Source organism: Protopterus annectens, chromosome 14.part0 (genome assembly GCF_019279795.1).
Source record: "Protopterus annectens isolate FY-2018-M chromosome 14.part0, PAN1.0, whole genome shotgun sequence".
Classification (NCBI taxonomy): domain Eukaryota; kingdom Metazoa; phylum Chordata; order Ceratodontiformes; family Protopteridae; genus Protopterus; species Protopterus annectens.
The window spans coordinates 346,914,987-346,936,881 of NC_056748.1; the positions used below are offsets into that span (position 1 = coordinate 346,914,987).

The following is a 21,895-nucleotide window of genomic DNA, read 5'->3' on the forward strand; positions in this document are numbered from 1 at the left end:
GCCTGTCTGACACTGGAAAGGACCAATTTTTAGAAGGCCACTTCCTGCTAAATCTAGGTGGCTGAACCTGTAAGAAATCCTTTACTGTCTGCACTGATTTTGCTTTATCCTCCATTTTCTTTAACACCAAACAAAGTATCATGCTGTAATGGAGCATCCAATAATTTTGCTTTAACATGATCAGGTAAACTTTGTTCTTTTAACCAAGCATGCCTTTGAATGACAGAACCTGTAACTGCGGCTCTGCAAGAAGCCTCTAATGAATCAAAACCACATTGCAGAGTATGCTTTCCCACTTGTTCAGCTGCATGCAATAAATCCTGCATTTCCTTATTGTCAGGACATTCTGAGCTTGTAAGCATTTTCTGTTTTAGCAAAGACATTGGGTATTGTTGATATTTAAGCATGTGAAACTGGCAGTTTAAAGCCCTTACAGCTAAAGTAGCAGAAGTGTAAACTATTTTTTATCCATCTATCCAGTGCTCTAGAATCTCTATCAGAGGGAACAAGGGTTTTTTGCAGTGGAAGCCTTTACCCCTTTGGGACCCTGAGAAAATGTTTCTGGGTCAGCAGCAGGGTTTTTATAAAGAAATTTATGAGAGTCTGGGACCCTGTAGTACCTATCTGGCTTGACTGGTGCAGCAGGTAAAGAATCAGGAGACAAACTGGATTCAGAAAAAACATCAACAATGTCTAGTATAGGGGGGATAGCAAGGGGCCTGTGCTGAGACAGTAAAAGAAAGTCTCTGAGCCTTTTCTTGGATTCTGAATAATCCTGGCTCTCCCAATGGAAATGCTCCCTCATGGTGTGCAGGGTTTCCCCAAAAGAGTAATCATCAGGAGGAGAGGCTGAAAGGATAGATTCTTCAGCATCAGAATCCTCATAGGGAGGAAGAGAATATCCCTGTTCTGAAGAGGAATCAGAGGAAATAGAAACCTGGTCAGAGGAGTCATAGTCTGTGTCTTGCCTAGGCCTTTTATCAGGAGGGGGATGGGAACCCCTGATCAAAGTAATTAGGTCCTCGGCCATTTTAAGCATCTGTTTCTTTGGCATGGATGACTGTCCAGGAGAATGCTGTACTTGTTTCTTTGTCTTTAATGGTGTTTTAGACTTTGCCTTGGCTGCTGAAGTGGACTTGATAGTAAGCTGTGTAGGTCTGAAAACACCCTCAGAAGCCGATGCCTGCTCAGCGGCTCCAGACCCATCTGAGGGAATAGTTTCCATAGGCCCAATACCTTGAGTTTCCAGAGGCCTAGTTGTCTCCATGTAGGAGTCGGAGGCGGCCTGTGGCTCTGAGGTAGCGGGTGTCAGGGGCTGCGAAAGCGTCTCACTGAGAACCGGCGAACCGACGAGTGGCCTAGAAGAGGCTTCGTTGTCAGTTTTGGACCTCGGATGCCTGTCCTTTTTTTTGTCTTTGTGTTTTTTATGAATTCCAGTCGTCGTTTTTTCTGACGGCATTATGTAGTTAAACCTTCGGCCAAGGTAATGTAAAGCAAAATCAAACCGACGCTTAATAGTGCGTTGGTTGAATCTAGCACAAAACTAACAACTAGCAACGTCATCCTTATGAGGTATTTGCTTCCCACAAGAAATACAATCGTTAACTTTTACTGACATCGGTCTGGAGCAAGAAAAAGTTTCCCCAATGGGGTACTTAGCTTTATTGAAGACTTTGGTTCTGAAATTCAATTTAGAAAATCTCAGGAGTCGGCCGACCGGCACTTGCGAACTGCTTTTGCTTCGGGCAACGCGCGGCAAGAAAGACTGAAGAAAATGGCGTCGGCTGCATCTTATATACCCCAGGCGCACTGACGTCAGGGAAGAGGCGACAGCAACCGACACCGGACTAGGACTTTGGAATTCAGGCCGACTGAGGACAGCCTGCCAGCAGGATAACCCAAATGTAATGACTGCAACAGTGAAACACGATGAACATCTACCTGAGGTGAGTATGGGCCAATTCCTACATATCACCTCACAAATATCCCCAGTATTACTAGTAAAAGTAATTACTGGTCTAACATAATTCCTGTTAGATACTCTAGACCTAACGTTATGGTTATCTTTTTTTTAGAAAAAAATGGTCTGGCTTTGAACAAGACCTGACTTCTCTCAAATTATCCACAGCTGAATTAACTTCTCTAGCAGAATAACCTCATACTTGTAATTCTTGTTGCAATGTACCTAAGGCAGTATCTAAAGCCTCATTGTTGGTATGTAATCTTGAAGTCCTAAAGACTTGATTCCTAGCTATGTTCTTGAAAACATGTGCAGGATGCATACTATTGCGATGAAGTAGTGTTCCTTCTGCAAGTTTTCCTAAACAATGCGGTTTGTAATCCACTAACATCTTTATATAAATGAATGTCTAAAAAATCTATACATGTCACATGTGCATTAACAGTAAACCACAAAAAGCTGGTCGTGGACTTAAGGTAACTAACAAATGAATCCAACTGAAAAATAGTACCATCCCATAAAAAGAAAATATCGTCCACAAATCTCCTAAAAAACTTCAGTTGTCAAGAGTATCTGTGGACAGAAAAAAACAAATTAATCTTCCCAGTTAGCCATTACAAGGTTGGTGTAGCTATTGGCACAAGATGTGCCCATAGCCACGCCAACCTTTTGCAAATATATGCACTCCTTGAACATGAAGGCATTGTTCTTCAAAATAATGTCTAAAAATGTACAAATCAAAAAAATTGTGTCATGAGAAAAATTACTGTGTTTATGCAAAAATAACCTCACTGTCTCAACACCTTCAATGTTAGGTATAACTGTGAAAAGCGTATTCAGATCAAGTGTAACCAATAAACAATTAGAAACATCATGAACCGAATTATATGCATATAAGTCATGTAAAAAATGCTGTGTATCCCTAAGGATAGTATCTATCTTATTAACTACAGTTCTTAAATTATGTTCTACAAAAATAGACAATGGTTTGGTTTCTTGGGGATAGTTAGAAGCTAGCAAGTGTAAGATATTTTCTACAGTATTATCATTCTTGCTGGGTGGAATACAAATGCAGAGAATGCATCTGCATTTATTTTTGTTAATTATTAGTTTGATGATGAGAATGTCTGCATTCCCAAACTGGGGTGGCTGTTGGGTGTCAATTGTTATTGTTAGGATAGACTTGTATAGTACAGCTACTCCGCCACCTTTCCTGGAGATCCAGTCCAGTCTAAAGATGTTGTACTGTGGAGGGGTTATTTCATTATCTTTGGTTATTGGTTTTAGCCAGGTTTCTGTGAGGCAGAAGATATCAGAGGAGTGAACAGCTAAGAGTCCATGTAGGCTATGGATCTTGTTCTTTAGGCTTCTGATGTTGAGATGATAGACCAGAAATGAGTCTGGAAGTCTATCAACTTGGGTAGTACACATTGGGTTGTTAGATGGTACGCTTGGGTCTACTGTTGCGGATGGGCCAGGGTTGGGGTGGATGTCTCCATCCTTCATAAGATTAATTTTTAAGTTGCTTATGAGTCTTAAAAATTTATGATTTTTTCGTAGCTTTTGGTTTTTAAGCTAATGTAGCGGTATTTAGTTGGGTGATGGTAATTGGGGGGGGGACAGGAATTAGGACAAAGGGTGGTTATGTGGCGAATAAACTTATTAAATGCTGGGTTGGTGTCTGAGAGTTTGGTATTGGATTTCAAGATGCTGTACATAATCACAGGAGCTTAGGTGATAAGGAATGAATAGCAGGGGTACTAAGGGTAGCAGCATTAGTGGTTTAGCTGTAGTCATAGTAAATTACTAGGGTAGGGTCTGTATTGAGTGTATGTGGTGGATAAAAGATTAGAGAGAAAAGAATAGCTATGGGTGGGTTAATATGGATAGTGGGGTGGATAGAAGGTGTATTATTGTGCTAGGAATTTGCTGGGTTCTAGGAGCAAGTGTAGCTGGTTAGCTAATTAAGGGGGCATGCCAGTGGTACTATAAATGTAGTACCACTGGGGGTGGGTGGGATATGGGGGCAGGGTAAGTAGCAGAGCAGGGCTAAACCAATAAAGCAGATGCCTATAGGCAGCATGTGCGCGTAGGAGTTACAAGCATGCTTTTTTGTTTCTTTTTATATGCCCAATACTCTGTTCCTAGGCCCTACTGTTAAGCACACTTTTTTGTTTCTTTTTATATGCCCAATACTCTGTTCTTAGGCCCTACTGTTAAAAACTACACAGTTCCCTGCCTGCTTCTCAATTTACAATGCAGAGAGTCAGTTTTCCAATTCATTTTCATAGCACACTTGTTTCACTTAGTTTATTGAGAAATGCACCCTTCCAACCTAATGCTTATCAGCACAAACAGATTATAAATGGGGACATTCACCAGTACTTTTTGGACTCAGTTTTTTATATTTATAGGTGGCAAGGTATTTTAGTGGATATTGACCTTATTAAAACAAGTTCCGTGGTGGGGAATGCCTTCCATACTTCTTGCTATTCCCAGAATGACCTTATATGCTTTTACAAGCTTTTCAGGGGGATGTGAGGTAGGAACACCTAGAGAGGGGATATGATTATTAGTACTATACCAAGAACAGAGTTAATCATTCAGACATTCAGTATACATGATCAAACAAGTCCACGTGCACTTTTAGTATTAGCAGCACTCTTTCCTATATATCTGCCTTACGAGAGAACTGAAAAAAGAAATAGCATTAGGTGATCATCTAAAAATAAGTCTGCGTTGACACTGGTTGCCCTTATCTCTGACCTTTATAGGAGATAAACAGATGATGGGTTTTGCTAAAAGACTAAATTTTGTCTAGGTAGTACCTGATCTGAAGGTGGACATCCAGAGTATAAAGAATTATTCCTCCCTTGTGTTGGGCGTCTGAAAAATACAGGGAGATTAAAAGACTGGTTCAAGGTAAAATATGAAACCAGTTTAGACATAAAAGAAATATTATTTCTTAAAGAAATCATGACTTTGTGGAAAATAAGTAAAGGTTGACTCAACATAAGAGCATGTAAATCACAGAAAATCTTCCCCATCTACTGAAATAGAAACATGAGAAGCTAAGTCTTTATTTACTTTTTGAATTATTTTACTGGGAAAATCCATGGAAATGGACCAACCCAAAGCAGACACAATGCCCTGGGGCTTAGGCTCTCTTTCTCCATTATGAGGTAGACCTTCACTCTCTCCAAGACTTATGATTGGTTCTCCTTTGCCTAAAGAAGGCAAGAAACATTTACTCCCTGATCCTTAGTGGCTGCAGGTGCTACAGAGGGGCCAAGAGGAAAATGAGTGGTCCAAGAAACCCAAACTAGCCACTGCAGTCACCCAGCAGTGGCTCAGACAAAACTGTTAATGTTGTTTTTAAAAAAAAAAAATCATGCAAATTTGGAGAGTAAAAATAATTGACTACTGACCCTAGTCCTTTCTTCCTTTTTAAATCACACAACATGCTGCCTGCTGATTTCACAAATAACAAATCATCAGAATCTGCAGCATCTAATAACTTGATTTTGACATACTCAGAAGTATTCTTTACCTTTAACCTTCTTTTATACTCTTTTATAATAATAATTCTAATGTGGATGCCCTTGATGAAGTATCTATCACATCAAAGGTATACGTGAAAATATGGACTCCAACTGCAACAAAAGCTGTCCTAAAATTTTCAAGCTTGTTCCTTGCATTTCCCACTGGCAAATCCTGTATACAATCCTATATCTGGTTCACGGTGGAACTTTGATATTTGGCCATATGTGAAAGGTAATTTAAGCAGCGTACACCTAAATTATAGTATGCTCTTTTACTAACCTACTAAATCTATTAAAAAAAACTTGAATCATTGTCAGAAGATAAGGAAGCAGAGGGACCGACCATCTTCTGTTGAAAAGAACAGATATTGCTGCAAGATCTGATTATTAAATGGATAAGGCCTATCCTCAAGCTGTACTGTACTTCCTATCCTACCAGATTTTTGGAGCAGTGACCTGGGTGTAACAATGTTGATAATTAGACTTTAAATGACTCTGAATGTAACTGTGCCATGAGACAGCAAATGTATTTAACATCAGAAACCCATTAACAATGAATACGTGTGGTCTGAAAAATAGAAACTCTGAAGCCATATATAATCTGAAAACCTACCTCTTTCAATCATGCAGGCCAACACGAATTTAAGCCTTAGTAGAAGGGAAAGATAACTGCTGCATGACTCTACAATGTTTGAAACATCCTGGATCAGAGATTTTCTGAACAAACTGTAAATGACAATTTCTTTCACACAGATACCATACACAGATCTTATAAAGCAAAGAGATGTTCCATTCTCAGCATGCCTTTTATACTCATTAGGCCTTCCTCACTATTTTCACTGATTTAAAAGGTGTTCACATGTATTATTAAATACCACTTTACAACAAAGACTTTTGGTAAAAAAACAGAATGACATTAAAACAAACGATGAGCTGAGCAGGTCAAATCCCAGACACAAACCTGTCCACACCAGTAGCATCTCCATGTAATGAATCGTGCCAGTGAACAGGGAGAAATTCTACACGTTTCACTTTACTTTCATCCACGGCTTTCTTAAAATGTGTTTTCACTAACTTCAGAGACACTGCCCTGAAATCGTCAACTATATGGAAAAAAGAGATAAGTCAGTAACAGGGAAGCTATACATACTGCTAGAATCCAATAATACATTCCTTAATCTGCAACAGTGCCACGGCTCAGAACATTACTGACAGATGCAAAATGTTTCTGGTTACACAATAGCATCCCTTTAAAAGCAAGACAAAAGAGTCTGCAATATACTCCCATTTAATCTTCTCCTATTACCATGTCTTTGCATGTGTTGCAGAATAGAAAAAAACAACCTACTAAAACTATTTTTGTCTCCTCAGATAATCTTGAATTCAACAACACTTATTTGGAAGCTAGAAAGAGAGGAAGTTTTAGCTATACCAAGAAATAAGTCTTTGGTAATGCAAGAAATAAAACATGCATATAGAAAATGTGCCAACCACCTTGGAGCAAGACCTAAACAGTAAAAATTAATATTTTAGTTTCCTACCCAAAAGGATAAAGAACACAGGCTATGTAAGAATTTACTAAATGGTTTCTATTTACTTTAAAATCATTTTTTTGTAGTTGCCTATCTTAAAGTGTACTGGTCACATCCTGAAGCAAGATTAAGAAACAAACCTCTGGAGTTGAACATAATCTCCTTACCATGCACAATACCAAATTATACAGCCTTGGCGGTAAAAAGATAAGTTTACGCATTTTATTTTGTTGATAAGGACAGTCACCTGATTTCTCAGAGTTGAAAATCCCTGCCATGACATCATGAAAGACTTGACCCACAATGTCTCACTATCTAAACCTATGAGAATAAGCTACAGTATGTCCATAATAAATGCATCAGCAGTGGCTTCTTACTTCCTAAAAAGAAAAGCTGCCAATTAACACTCACAGGTGGAACACTATACATTTAAAATTAACACACGATGATGCAGTAGTAAAACCATAATGTTACTAAGACTCACCTAAATAAAGTAAATTACTTGTTTTACACATAATGCTTTACAGTCATATGCAAGTCATTAAAATAAAAATTGTAAGCTAAAAACCAAAATAAACTCTACGTGCAAGAAAAATACGAACTGTGTTTAATCCAAATGCAAAAGAAAAGTGCTTTTGTTTTACTACTGTAAAACTTCATCAGAAAACGTCATTCAGAAAACCTGAAGTTTAAATAGCATCACAAGTCACTTGATTTATTATAGGTTCATAGGTGTGTACTAGGCTAATGTCCATGGAGCCTTTACAAGCCTAGCCCATAGGATTATCCTGGCATTGTGCCACCTGACCTTAGTTCCCAGTGCCTCTATCAAGTAGAGCCACTGGAGTGATCCTCGGGGTGCATTTTCTATTTCCCATCCACTCATCAAGATTTCTCTTGAAGAGGGCCAGTGAGGTGCTCTGTTTGACGGGTCTATATTAGAACACCGAACATTTAAAATGTCGAGTGTTCTAATATCGACCCGTTTTCAGCGAAAATATCGAAGAAGCAAAAAACCCAATTTTTTCCTAGGGAAAGAATTTGGTTGTCCGTTTCTGTTGCTTTTGTATTTTCAGCGCTCTGGTGGAAAGTTACGGGTCGGGTTCAGGTAAGTGTGCGATTGAGTGCAGGTTAGGTATGTGTGCGACTGTGCGGACATGAGGGTTAGGGCACGGGTTAGGTATGTGTGCGATTGTGTGGACATGAGGGTTAGGATTTGGGTTAAGGTAAGTGGATAGTGGTGTGTGTATAGTTTTGTGTAGGGTTAGGTGTAAGAGTTTAGGTGTATGTGTGTGGATTGCTGTTTGTTTGGTGTGCTTGTGTTGTGTGTATGTGTTTTGGAACAGCAAATTTTTTCCCTAGGAAAAAATTCGCTGTTCTGAATGTTCGATGTTTAGTATTTTCGATTGGTAGGGTTCGATATTAGAACACTCTACATTTTGAATGTTCGGTGTTCTAATATAGACCCTGTTTGACATGTATAGGAAGTCTATTCCATAGCATGGGCAGTCTCTGGGTTATGAACCTGTCTCTCCAGCTTGTTCTGTTGAAGGTGGTAATGAGGTTGAGGTCTCTGGAGCGTGTGGTGTGGAGGGATTGGGGTTTCTTTAGATGTAGCATTTCTAACGGAGCTGTATCAGACATGGATTTGTAAGTCAAGCAGAGATCTCCTCTAAGTAGGTGATATGAGACAGAGAATAGTTGGAGTTTTTTGAGTCTGTCTATACAGGACAAGTGTTCAAGGCTAGGATCCTCTTTGTGAGGTACTTTTGCTGCCTCTCCAGTTGTTGCAGGTGTCTAGTGAGGTACATGCCAAATGGGGCACTGTACTTGATGATTGGCCTAATGAGGGAACAGTAGAGGGAGACAATGACCTCTTTCTTCCTGGATGCAAAACTCTTAGTAATGAGATATGCACAAAGAAGGACATTCTGACCACAGTGGAAATGTGGTGGTCAAAAGAGAGGTTTCTGTCAACCTGTGTTCCCAGATCTCTTATAACTCCTTCTGTGTTCAGTGGACTACCATCAATGTGGTAATTCATGGAAACCACGTTTTTCCCAAAGGGGATGACGACACATTTTTTGGCATTGAGCATAAGGCCATGGTTCTGACACCAGTCATTGGTCTCAGTGAGGCCTTTCTGTAGGATGTCATCATCTCTTGGGGAGTTAATAATGGCTCCCAACTTGAAATCGTCTGCAAACTTTGTCAGCCGGAGTCCCTTCGTATTGGCCTTGACTTCAGAGAAGTAGATACCAAACAGGGGAGGACCCAGGACCGAACCCTATGGGACTCCACTTGTGACAGGTCAGCAGTCTGACTTGGAGTGAGCTACTTTCACACCATGGGTTCTATCTGTGAGCCAGTTTGCAACCCACCTAGTGATATAGGGGTTGATGCCTAGCTTAGTGAGTTTTTCTATGCTTCCTGGGTGGGGAATGGTATCAAAGGCCTTGGCCAGATCAAGGTAGGCTGTATGAACCACCTTGCCTCCATCCACAGCTCTGGTGACTGACTCAAAGAAGTCAACCTAGTTGAGCAGGCATGATCTACCCTTCACAAAACCAAACTGTGTGGGATCCAGAGTTTGGGGATTCCCTATATCCTTGTTTATTAGGTCCATGATGATGCGTTCCATAGTTTTGCATATCAGTCTCCCAGTTCCCAGGGTCTGTAGTCGCTCCTCCTTCGTGGAGAGGGATGTCTGTAGCAGTGCGCCATTCATTAGAGACAAAGCCTGAGGTGAGACTGTGACTGAACAGGGCAAACAGGTGAGGTGCCAGTTGACTCCGTAGTTCATGTAGAACACAGCCACGGACATTGTCAGGTCCCACAGAAGCTGTATTCTTGAGCTTGGACAGTGCTGTTTTAACCTGTGCATCCGTAATACTGAGTGCCTAGCAATCTAAAGGTATTGTGATTGGTCCTTTTGTGGGGGAGAGAGGGGTAAAGTTGGCACGGAATCTGTCAGCCAGTATATTGGCAATATTTGTGGCTCGGTACAGGAGACACCGTTGTGCAGTAGCGCAGAGCAAATCTGAGTATTGCCGTGGAGATTCTTTACATAACTACAGAAGGCCTTGTGGTTGTCTTTACTATCTGCTGGAATTCTGTTTTCATAGCTAGCATTAGAGGATTTGATGAGGGATCTCAACTTTTTGTTGAGGCTGAGAAGGGTGTTTTTCCAGTCTTGGGACTTCTCCTTATTCTGCATCAGTTTCCTCCTTCTGTTGTAGAGTTAGTTTATGGCAGGGGACCACTAGATTGGGTTCCTTTTTTGGGAGGAGTGCCTCTTGGTTTTATTGGGTATGGCAAGATCCATGCATTTGTGTACGTGTTCGTACAGTGCACTGGTGCATGATTCGGTGTTCATGCAACTATTTTCCATTTGCATGGGTGCCATGAAGTTAGCCACCTCTGTTTTTAGAAGCCCAAAGTTAGCTTTGGAGAAGTTTTTCATGGTGGTTACCTTTGCGGGGGGGGGGGGGTGGATTTCCAAGATGATTAGTTTGTGATCAGATCTAACCAGGGAGAAGTTGACTATTGGTGTAGAGCAACAGTCGCCCATGTTAGTAATGACCAGATCAAGGATGTTTCTACCTCTAGTGGGGGGTCCAGGGCATTGGAATTAATGAATTCCAGGAAACGTTGAGCAACTGCATTGGTACATGAATAGTTTACCCAGTTAATGGAGGGGTAGTTGAAGTCGCCCAGTATAAGAGTGTTTGGTTGGACAACAACACAAACCAAAAAGAATCAATGTTCCAATGTTCACCAAAACACCAAAAATACAGAACAGATGGAAGAGGCACAAATCCGTAATCCACACAAATTCCTTTATTAAAACGACTCTTCAGTCCAATAAAATGCAGAAACAATAAGTTTGACTATACAGTCCACTAACGCGATTACACCAGCACTGCGTTTTCGTTTAAACCACTTCATCAGATGGAGACAAATGCATACCTAACAAAAACCACTCCTTATATATTCATCTAAATAATTAAACAATTAGTTAATTAAAGGGAACAAGATACTTAAACATTTAAAGGGGTAAGACTTATAATGCATACAACACATACATTAAAATACATTATAATGGATTCCCCCCACACTGACCTGATACATTAATGGATTAATAAATTAATATTATTATCAAAATTTAATAAAAACTTTATAATAACTTAATCTAATAAAACAAACTAAATTCTTTAATACAACCAGCAAAAGCATTACAGCTTGTGGTATCCTATACTACCAACACTTTATAATGTAAACTGATTTGAATACACATTTAAAATAAGATAAATATAGAAAAAAATAATAAATAAAAAAACATAAAATGAAAACACTTGAAGCTTAGCTGATCTCAGCTTGAGTACAGGTGCTAAAGAGATGGCATCATTTAGACCTGGAGGTTTATTTGCCTCCAAGGAAAGCTGCCACAACAGCTCTTTATAGTCAATCGAAGTTTCCCATAGCCCACCTCTTACATCCTTTTCCACTACTTCCAACACAAAGAAGCTAAATTTAGCTTCCTGGCAAATTAATTTATGTCGGTATAAAGCATTATTAGTACATTTTGTTTTTATCTCATAGTAATGCTCATAAATTCTATTTTTTAACTTTCTTTCTGATTTCCCTATATAAAATGCATCACAATGATCACAGAAACCTAAATAAACTATCCCAGAGGTGTGACAGTTCGCAAAATATTTGCTCTGGATCAGTCTGTCCCTGCTCTCTAAAAAAATTGTTTGCTTAGTACAAATAAATGGGCATTGGGAACACCTTCCACATTTAAAGGTTCCTAGTTTCCCTTCCTTAACTTTTTCATACCATATTTACCCTCCAGAATAGTCTTTAAGCTTTTGCCCCTTCTATATGTACATTTCAAAGGTTCTTCAAAGATACATTTCAAATCCAAAATCTGACCAAACCTACACCATTCTTCCTCCAAAATCTTCCTAATTCTAGGTGCACTACCATTATAATCAACTAAAAAATTGCCTGTACCCTCACTGTTAAGCTTTGTAGATTTCATCTCATTCAAAACAAAATTTGAACCCAAAATGGGTTTAAATTCGTCATATCTACCTTCCCTAACTTCTCTTTCTATAGGTTCAATAAGATCTTTAGGGTAGCCTCGATCCATAAACATATTGTACAAAATCTTACATTCATCCTCAAAATCACTCTCCCTTGATGTCATACGGCTACCCCTCACATATTGTCCCTTAACAATACCTTTTTTCTGATGGTAAGGGTGAGCACTATTAAAAGCCAAATAAGAATTCGAAAATGTTGGCTTTCTAAAAATCTTAGAATAAAAACAACCCTCACTTTTGCCTATAGTAATATCCAAATAATTAAAAAATTCTTTATCCTTATTATAAGTAAATTTTAAAAAATCAGTGGACTCTGAGATATACTTAAAAAGTTAAAAAAATCATCCATCGTGCCCACCCATAAAAAGCACATATCATCCAAGAAACGCTTGTAAAATTTCCAATTATGGGCATATTTTGAATTAATAACAAATTTTTCTTCCCAAGCTGTTAAAATAATATTATCATATGTGGGGGGCACATCTTGCACCCATCCCTACTCCCTGAATCTGCTTAAAAAATTCTCCCTCATAATGAATAAAGTTGTTGTTTAAAACTAATTCCATAAAAACTAGGATCAAATAAAATTCATTATTATTAAATTTACCATAATTTATCAGGGCTTCTTCAAACCACATCATCCCCTCATTATGGGGGATAGATGAAAAAAGGTCCACTATATCAATAGTTATAAGTAATATTGTCATCATACAAATCCTGAGTTATACTACGCAAGAGGTCCCAAGAGTCTTTAACAGTCCTCTGGCCTCCCATAGATAAAGACTTTAGCTTTACATCCAACCATCTCGCCAGTGGTGCAGTAACTGAGCCCTCCAAAGCAACAATAGGACTCAAAGGGGGGTCTTCCAAGTCTTTATGTACTTTTGGTATCCCAAAAATAGAGGGGACCTTAGGTTTCTTAGTGAAGGTATTTAAAGTTTCAACATCAATAGTGTTCCATAAGCAAGTCATTTAAAACCACATATATATTTTATTACCTATATTAATCTCATTTAAAGAGGCTCTGACATATTTGTCTAAATCATCTAAAATTTCCATCATCTTAGCTTCATATAAAATATTATCCATAATAACAGAACCTCCACCTTTATCTGGTTTCATAACTCTCACTGTAGTGTCCTCCCTAAATTCCTTTAATAACCCATATTCTTCCTTAGTACGGTTATATGTAATATTGTTCCTTGGGAGCTCAGCTCTAAGTCTACTCTCCATTAAGGCTTCAAAATTTCTTAATTGTGGGTGTAAAGGTGGGGTGAACAAACTTTTCCTTTTCAAAACCTCACATTTCTCCCCAGTACTAGCATGTCCCTGAAAAAATAGTTCTAAATTTTTCTTTCTTAAAAATAACTTGAGGTCAATCAACACCTTACTAATATCCGCCTTCGTGTTAGGAACAAATTTAAGACCTCTTGATAGTAACGAAAAATGTGCTTTATTTAATTCATATTTACTATAATTGTAAATAGTATAACCCTGATATTTATTGATGCAGCCTTGGGAAAAAATAAAATCTGTGTTGATACAATTGCTAAACATATGTTCTTCTATCAATTCCACTGCTGAAATCTCTTGTTGCTGCTGTTCTAGTTGTTGTTCTGCATGCCCTTGCCCTATATACCCCCCATACTGGTAGTTTTTTTTTGCTGGTAATTTCTTATTCTCTCTGACCTCCTTAAAGGGGGGTATTCATCCAAATTATTCAGATCACCTACTTCATATTCTCCATTTGATACAAAGTGCTCATTCCCTCTCCTATCCGTACCAAAATCATTATGGTTTCTGTACTAAAAATATCTTGGTTTGGGATAACACACTTTGTCCTTATATTCTTTAATGTCTCTATCTAACTTCCTACTTTTCCTAATATATGCTTTATTAATATTATTATCAATCTTCTGCAACATATCGTAATACTGTCTCTGCCCTTCCTCTACTGAAAATAACAAATCTTCTGTAATTTTCTGGTTAATACCTTCAATTTTACTAGATAGAATTTTCATTTCCTTTCATTTTCTCTAATAATGGCTTTTAATATTTCAAACCCACAATTATCAAAATGTCTAACAATTCCTGGTGAAAATACTTCCTTCCTTCACTTTATTAGGATATTTCACCACCCTCAAGCCTTTAGGCACAATTTTAATAAACATTCCCTCAGGTATGCATTCTCCATATCATAATTTTTGTATTGAAAAAAAAGATCATCTAACAATTTTATATTATAGTCAAACTTCATTTCATAATCTCCCTCATGCTGTGAGGGTAATTTAAAGTCCTTAAAACAATATTGCTTTTGAAAAAAACTTTTAAAATCAATTTTGCGACTCTCACCAGTCTTTTTGTGTCCATTACTATTATTTGTCCTTTCATTGTTAGAGCCAGCACCCACAGCATTTTCTGACCTAAAAAACGTTGGTACATCTGAACTGATATCACCATTAGTAACGCTTGCATGAGATTTCTGTGTTCTGTTACGCCCGTTAGTGAAAGAGACTCCTTTCACGCCATTCTCGTGCTTCGACCTAGTGAGCATTTCCTGGTTCACAGAAATCTCATGCAAGCGTTACTAATGGTGATATCAGTTCGGATGTACCAACGCTTTTTAGGTCAGAAAACGCTGTGGGTGCTGGCTCTAACAAAGAAAGGACAAATAATAGTAATGGACACAAAGAGACTGGTGAGAGTCGCAAAATTGATTTTAAAAGTTTTTTTTCAAAAGCAATATTGTTTTTTTAACTTTAAATTACCCTCACAGCATGAGGGAGATTATGAAATGAAGTATGACTATAATATAAAATTGTTAGATGATGTTTTTTTTTCAATACAAAAATTATGATATGGAGAATGCATACCTGAGGGAATGTTTACGTTTAAAAATTGTGCCTAAAGGCTTGAGGGTGGTGAAATATCCTAATAAAGTGAAGGAAGGAAGTATTTTTCACCAGGAATTGTTAGACATTTTTGATAATTGTGTGTTTGAAATATTAAAAGCCATTATTAGAGAAAATGAAAGGGAAATGAAAATTCTATCTAGTAAAATTGAAGGTATTAACCAGAAAATTACAGAAGATTTGTTATTTTCAGTAGAGGAAGGGCAGAGCAGTATTACGATATGTTGCAGAAGATTGATAATAATATTAATAAAGCATATATTAGGAAAGGTAGGAAGTTAGATAGAGACATTAAAGAATATAAGGACAAAGTGTGTTATCCCAAACCAAGATATTTTTCGTACAGAAACCATAATGATTTTTGTACGGATAGGAGAGGGAATGAGCACTTTGTATCAAATGGAGAAGATGAAGTAGGTGATCTGAATAATTTGGATGAATACCCCCCTTTAAGGAGGTCAGAGAGAATAAGAAATTACCAGCAAAAAAACTACCAGTATGGGGGGTATATAGGGGCAAGGGGCATGCAGAACAACAACTAGAACAGCAGCAACAAGAGATTTCAGCAGTGGAATTGATAGAAGAACATATGTTTAGCAACTGTATCAACACAGATTTTATTTTTTCCCAAGGCTGCATCAATAAATATCAAGGTTATACTATTTACAATTATAGTAAATATGAATTAAATAAAGCACACTTTTCGTTACTATCAAAAGGTCTTAAATTTGTTGCTAACACGAAGGCGGATATTAGTAAGGTGTTGATTGACCTCAAGTTATTTTTAAGAAAGAAAAATTTAGAACTGTTTTTTCAGGGACATGCTAGTACTGGGGAGAAATGTGAGGTTTTGAAAAGGAAAAGTTTGTTCAACCCACCTTTACACCCACAATTAAGAAATTTTGAGGCCTTAATGGAGAGTAGACTTAGAGCTGAGCTCCCAAGGAACAATATTACATATAACCTTACTAAGGAAGAATATGGGTTATTAAAGGAATTTAGGGAGGACACTACAGTGAGAGTTATGAAACCAGATAAAGGTGGAGGTTCTGTTATTATGGATAATATTTTATATGAAGCTAAGATTATGGAAATTTTAGATGATTTAGACAAATATGTCAGAGCCTCTTTAAATGAGATTAATATAGGTAATAAAAAAATATATGTGGTTTTAAATAACTTGCTTATGGAACGCTCTATTGATGTTGAAACTTTTAAATACCTTCACGATGAGAAGCCTAAGGTCCCCACTATTTTTGGGATACCAAAAGTACATAAAGACTTGGAAGACCCCCCTTTAAGACCTATTGTTGCTTCGGAGGGCTCAGTTACTGCACCACTGGCGAGATGGTTGGATGTAAAGCTAAAGTCTTTATCTATGGGAGGCCAGGGGACTGTTAAAGACTCTTGGGACCTCTTATGAGTATAACTCAGGATTTGTATGATGACAATATTACTTTTATAACTATTGATATAGTGGACCTTTTTTCATCTATACCCCATAATGAGGGGATGATGTGGTTTGAAGAAGCCCTAGTAAATTTAATAATAATGAATTTTATTTGATCCTAGTTTTTATGGAATTAGTTTTAAACAACAACTTTATTCATTATGAGGGAGAATTTTTTAAGCAGATTCAGGGAGTAGGGATGGGTGCAAGATGTGCCCTCACATATGTTAATATTATTTTAACAGCTTGGTAAGAAAAATTTGTTATTAATTCAAAATATGCCCATAATTGGAAATTTTACAAGCGTTTCTTGGATGATATGTGCTTTTTATGGGTGGGCACAATGGATGAATTTTTAGAATGTTTTAAGTATATCTCAGAGTCCACTGATTTTTTAAAATTTACTTATAATAAGGATAAAGAATTTTTTAATTATTTGGATATTACTATAGGCAAAAGTGAGGGTTGTTTTTATTCTAAGATTTTTAGAAAGCCAACATTTTCGAATTCTTATTTGGCTTTTAATAGTGCTCACCCTTACCATCAGAAAAAAGGTATTGTTAAGGGACAATATGTGAGGGGTAGCCGCATGTCATCAAGGGAGAGTGATTTTGAGGATGAATGTAAGATTTTGCACAATATGTTTATGGATCGAGGCTACCCTAAAGATCTTATTGAGCCTAAAGAAAGAGAAGTTAGAAGGTAGATATGACAAATTTAAACCCATTTTGGGTTCAAATTTTGTCTTGAATGAGATGAAATCTACAAAGCTTAACAGTGAGGGTACAGGCAATTTTGTAGTTGATTATAATGGTAGTGCACCTAGAATTAGGAAGATTTTGGAGGAAGAATGGTGTAGGTTTGGTCAGATTTTGGATTTGAAATGTATCTTTGAAGAACCTTTGAAATGTACATATAGAAGGGGCAAAAGCTTAAAGACTATTCTGGAGGGTAAATATGGTATGAAAAAAGTTAAGGAAGGGAAACTAGGAACCTTTAAATGTGGAAGGTGTTCCCAATGCCCATTTATTTGTACTAAGCACACAATTTTTTTTAGAGAGCAGGGACAGACTGATCCAGAGCAAATATTTTGCGAACTGTCACACCTCTGGGATAGTTTATTTAGGTTTGTGTGATCATTGTGATGCATTTTATATAGGGAAATTGGAAAGAAAGTTAAAAAATAGAATTTATTTATTTAAATTTACTGACCGGGAGTGTCCGACTGGACGTGGGTCCATTTTCAGTGGAGGCCCGGGGAGAAAAGCTCCACAGTAAAATAAACAGACAGTAGTTACATTGGATTACATAGCGATTAACAATTTAACATAGAAATTACTTACAACATATTTACAGATGAAGAACATAGTACATCAGTAGACAACTAGAATCTTTATCTGTGAAGTACATAACAGGCATTAACAAATGTAACAATGAGAAGTTCCTGCTGTATAATAAGTACTAGGCTTATGAGCATCTGAGTTTGCTATCATCAAGGTAGTTAGTGGAGGTGAAAGAAAGGTAGTAGTTGGATGGGGTGGATGATATTAGAGTGGGAGTTGCAAGGGCATAGCCAGCATGTTTTTAGGTGCGCTTTTAATAAAGTTTTGAAGTTGGTGCAAGATGGTACGGAGGTAATTGTGGGTGGGAGTGAGTACCATAATTTGGCTATGGCGCAAGAGAATAGTGCTTCACCAGCAGAGTTATTGGCTTTAGTGATCTGCAAGTGATTTTTGTTGCTGGATCTTAGTGATCTGGTGGTGCGATAGGGTTGGAGTAGATTCTGGAGGGATGGGACATTTAGTGGATGGTTTACTAGTTTGTGGGTGAGTGAGAGTTGATACCACTGAAGGAGGTGAGGGAGTTCAAGCCAGCCCAGTTCAGCAAGTGAGAGACAGTGGTGACTACGGTAGGATGCCCTTGTGGCGAATTTGGCGATTTTGTTGTAGCAGGTCTCTAGCTTGTTTAGATCACATTGCCTTAGGTTGGTATATACTGGAGAGGCATAAAGTAGGGTGGAGATAAGGTGGGAATTTGCTATTGAAATCTTTGCTGCTTTGGTGAGAAATTGTTTATTTCTGTATAATGCTCCTAGTTTTTTGTGGACTTTTTTTATGGTCATGGATATGTGAATGTCAAATTTTAGTTTATTGTCTATTTCCACTCCTAGCAATTTGGTGTGTTCAGTTGGGTATATAGTAGTGTTGTCTTTTGCTGTGATGTTAAAGTGAGAGTTGTTTTGAGTATGTTTGGTGGGTTGGAAGATGAGTAGTTTAGTTTTGTTTATGAGCATTAATATGAGATAAAAACAAAATGTACTAATAATGCTTTATACCGACATAAATTAATTTGCCAGGAAGCTAAATTTAGCTTCTTTGTGTTGGAAGTAGTGGAAAAGGATGTAAGAGGTGGGCTATGGGAAACTTCGATTGAGTATAAAGAGCTGTTGTGGCAGCTTTCCTTGGAGGCGAATAAACCTCCAGTTCTAAATGATGCCATCACTTTAGCACCTGTACTCAAGCTGAGATCAGCTAAGGTTTAAGTGTTTTCATTTTATGTTTTTTTATTTATTATTTTTTTCTATATTTATCTTATTTTAAATGTGTATTAAAATCAGTTTACATTATAAAGTGTTGGTAGTACAGGATACCACAAGCTGTAATGCTTTTGCTGGCTGTATTAAAGAATTTAGTTTGTTTTATTAGATTAAGTTATTATAAAGTTTTTATTAAATTTTGATAATAATATTAATTTATTAATCCATTAATGTATCAGGTCAGTGTGGGGGGAATCCATTATAATATATTTTAATGTATGTGTTGTATGCATTATAAGTCTTACCCCTTTAAATGTTTAAGTATCTTGTTCCCTTTAACTAATTGTTTAATTATTTTGATGAATATATAAGGAGTGTTTTTTGTGTAGGTATGCATTTGTCTCCATCTGATGAAGTCGTTTAAACGAAAACGCAGTGCTGGTGTAATCGCGTTAGTGGACTGTATAGTCAAACTTATCGTTTCTGCGTTTTATTGGACTGAAGAATCGTTTTAATAAAGGAATTCGTGTGGATTATGGATTTGTGCCTCTTCCATCTGTTCAGTGTTTGGTTGGACCCTAATATTCTCCACGGTGCTTAGGAATGTGGAGTGTGAGTCTTGGGACATAGTGGGGACCTATAGCAGGCGACGACCTGATTCGCTGTTTTACCCAATGTTAGCTGCACCTGAAGTATCTCTGATGCGTTATGTTGGGCTACCAGTCTAGAGGTGTGTGCATCCTTTATGAATATGGAAACACCACCACCTTTGGAGCTACAGTCTAAGTTCTGGGATCGAAAGGTGTGGAATGAGTTATAGCCTGGTAGTGTAGGGGTGCTTTCTGTTGTCTTGAACCAGGTCTCTGTTACAGCACAAATGTCGATGTTCTCCATTTTAAGGAGTGTTTCGAGTGAGTGCATTTTGAGATTTAGACTTCTAGCATTGAGCAGCATGACCCTCAGACTGCATTTGTTTGTAGCTGTTACAGTGGTAATTTGGTCTTTGGAACACCGCCTAAAAAGGCACTATATGGGTGACAAGAGCCTTGGCCAGTATCCAGAAGCCCAGGGGTGACAGATGCAGGCCATCTCTGGCAAAGCATCAAGGTCTGTCAATCATGTCATCCCAGGCAGACAGATACTAGATCCCCTTAGAAAGACACTAGAAACTCAGCCAATTGTTAAAATCAATCATTTTCTGCTTGTACTGTGCTATCATTCTGGGTGATGGTAGGAGGCTGCTCAGGGCTAGGGTCATACCCGCCTGGGCTACATATTCCAAGAGCTCCTCCAAGTCGCTTTTCAATTGGCCAGAGAGGTATGTCACAGGTCATTTACACCCACATGTACAATGACAGAGTCATATTTGTACCTGCTGAGGGACCCGAGTGCATGCATTATGTGGTAGATTCTGGGACCTGACAGGCAGCTGTTACTTTCTCCTTATTCAAACTAGTGAGTGGGACAATAGTGTGCCTCACCATCGAGTCACCTATTTCTAGTATGCTGGGCATGCTGTTTTGCCTTAGGGGCTTCGGTTGAGTGACACACTGTTTAGGAGAGTTATGCGTCTTGTGGTTAGTGTTGTGTTGTGCTGGTCGAGTGCATTTTTGCCTTGGAGGTCTCTGCTGTTTGGGTAGATTTTTACTGACAGCCTCCACGAAGGTGGGTGTGTGGTTTGTGTTTTTATATGAAGGCAGAGCTGGTGTGTGTTCTGGAAGGCTATGTGTTCCATGTGGTGCCACTGTTGACCTTCTCCTCTTGGCCAGCTATTCCAGTCTTGGCTGGAGAGTACGTGGCTTCCAATTTGGATATATAAGTGCATCCCTTGCAAGTCTGAGTGTTGGGATGTAAGAGGAGAGGGGTGTCAAAGTGTACATGAGGCAGTTGCTACATTGTCTCAGGATGCCCAAGTTCATCAGATTAATAGGAGAAAGTAAAGGGAACTGACCATTAGACATACCTTGAGGGGTGGGCATTAATAATGGGTACTGGAGCTGTTTCCTTGTAGAACATTTAGTGCTGGAAGCACTTGTGTATGCTACAATAATTGTGACAAGATATCTGGTAAAGTGCTAGACTAACAAGCTAGTAAAAGTGCAGGAGAGGACAGAACTAAGGGAAAAATTGAAGAGCAGACTTTTGGCAATGCTCAAATGCTCACAAACAGTCGTGGATACAAGCAAATTAGTACCTGGACTAGACTAGTTACAGAAAAGGCAGGAAACTGGCACAAATGCAGGCTTTTAAACTTGATAGTTGAAAGAGATGAAAAAAACTGCCCAAAAGGCCAATAAACTACAATTTATGGGCCAGAAACCACTCCTCTTGTGGTAGATATGCTACCTAGTGCTCACCACTCCCAGTGATGAGCTAGAAGTCTTTCCTCCAACACAGAATGGCTTGGGGAGCTCGGAAGCTTACAAACAGTCCTGGATACAGCAAATCTGTATCTGGACTAGACTAGTTACAGGAAATGCGGGAAACATGAGAAAACAAGGGCTTTTAAACCAGAAAGTTGAAAGAGATGGAAAAACTGCCCAAATGGCCAATAAACTACAATTTCTGGGCCAGAAACCATTACACTTGTGGTAGGTAGCTACCTAGTGCTTACCACTCCCACTGATAAACAGGAAGATACAATCACATATATACATTAATACATTAAATTTTAACTTGCACAACATTAAAGAGAGTTAAGTTAACATCCAGCAGCCTCAAACTATTTAAACTTCAGGTTTTCTGAATGAAGTTATGTGAAGAAGTTTTACAGTGGTAAAACAAAAGCGCTTATCTTTTATGTTTGGATTAAACACAGTTTGTATTTTTCTTGCATGGAGTTTTTTTTGTTT

The 21,895-nt window shown here is 38.2% G+C and overlaps 1 protein-coding gene across 1 annotated transcript in view; it reads right to left on the reverse strand.

Moving 5' to 3' along the window:
- Window positions 1-21,895, reverse strand: part of LOC122788980 (SEC23 interacting protein) — a 1,679,302-nt gene that overhangs the window by 936,339 nt on the left and 721,068 nt on the right. Inside the window, exon 8 of the mRNA XM_044056073.1 lies at window positions 6,464-6,605. Within this exon, the coding sequence (XP_043912008.1) occupies window positions 6,464-6,605 (142 nt within the window). The remainder of the gene's footprint in view (window positions 1-6,463; window positions 6,606-21,895) is intronic.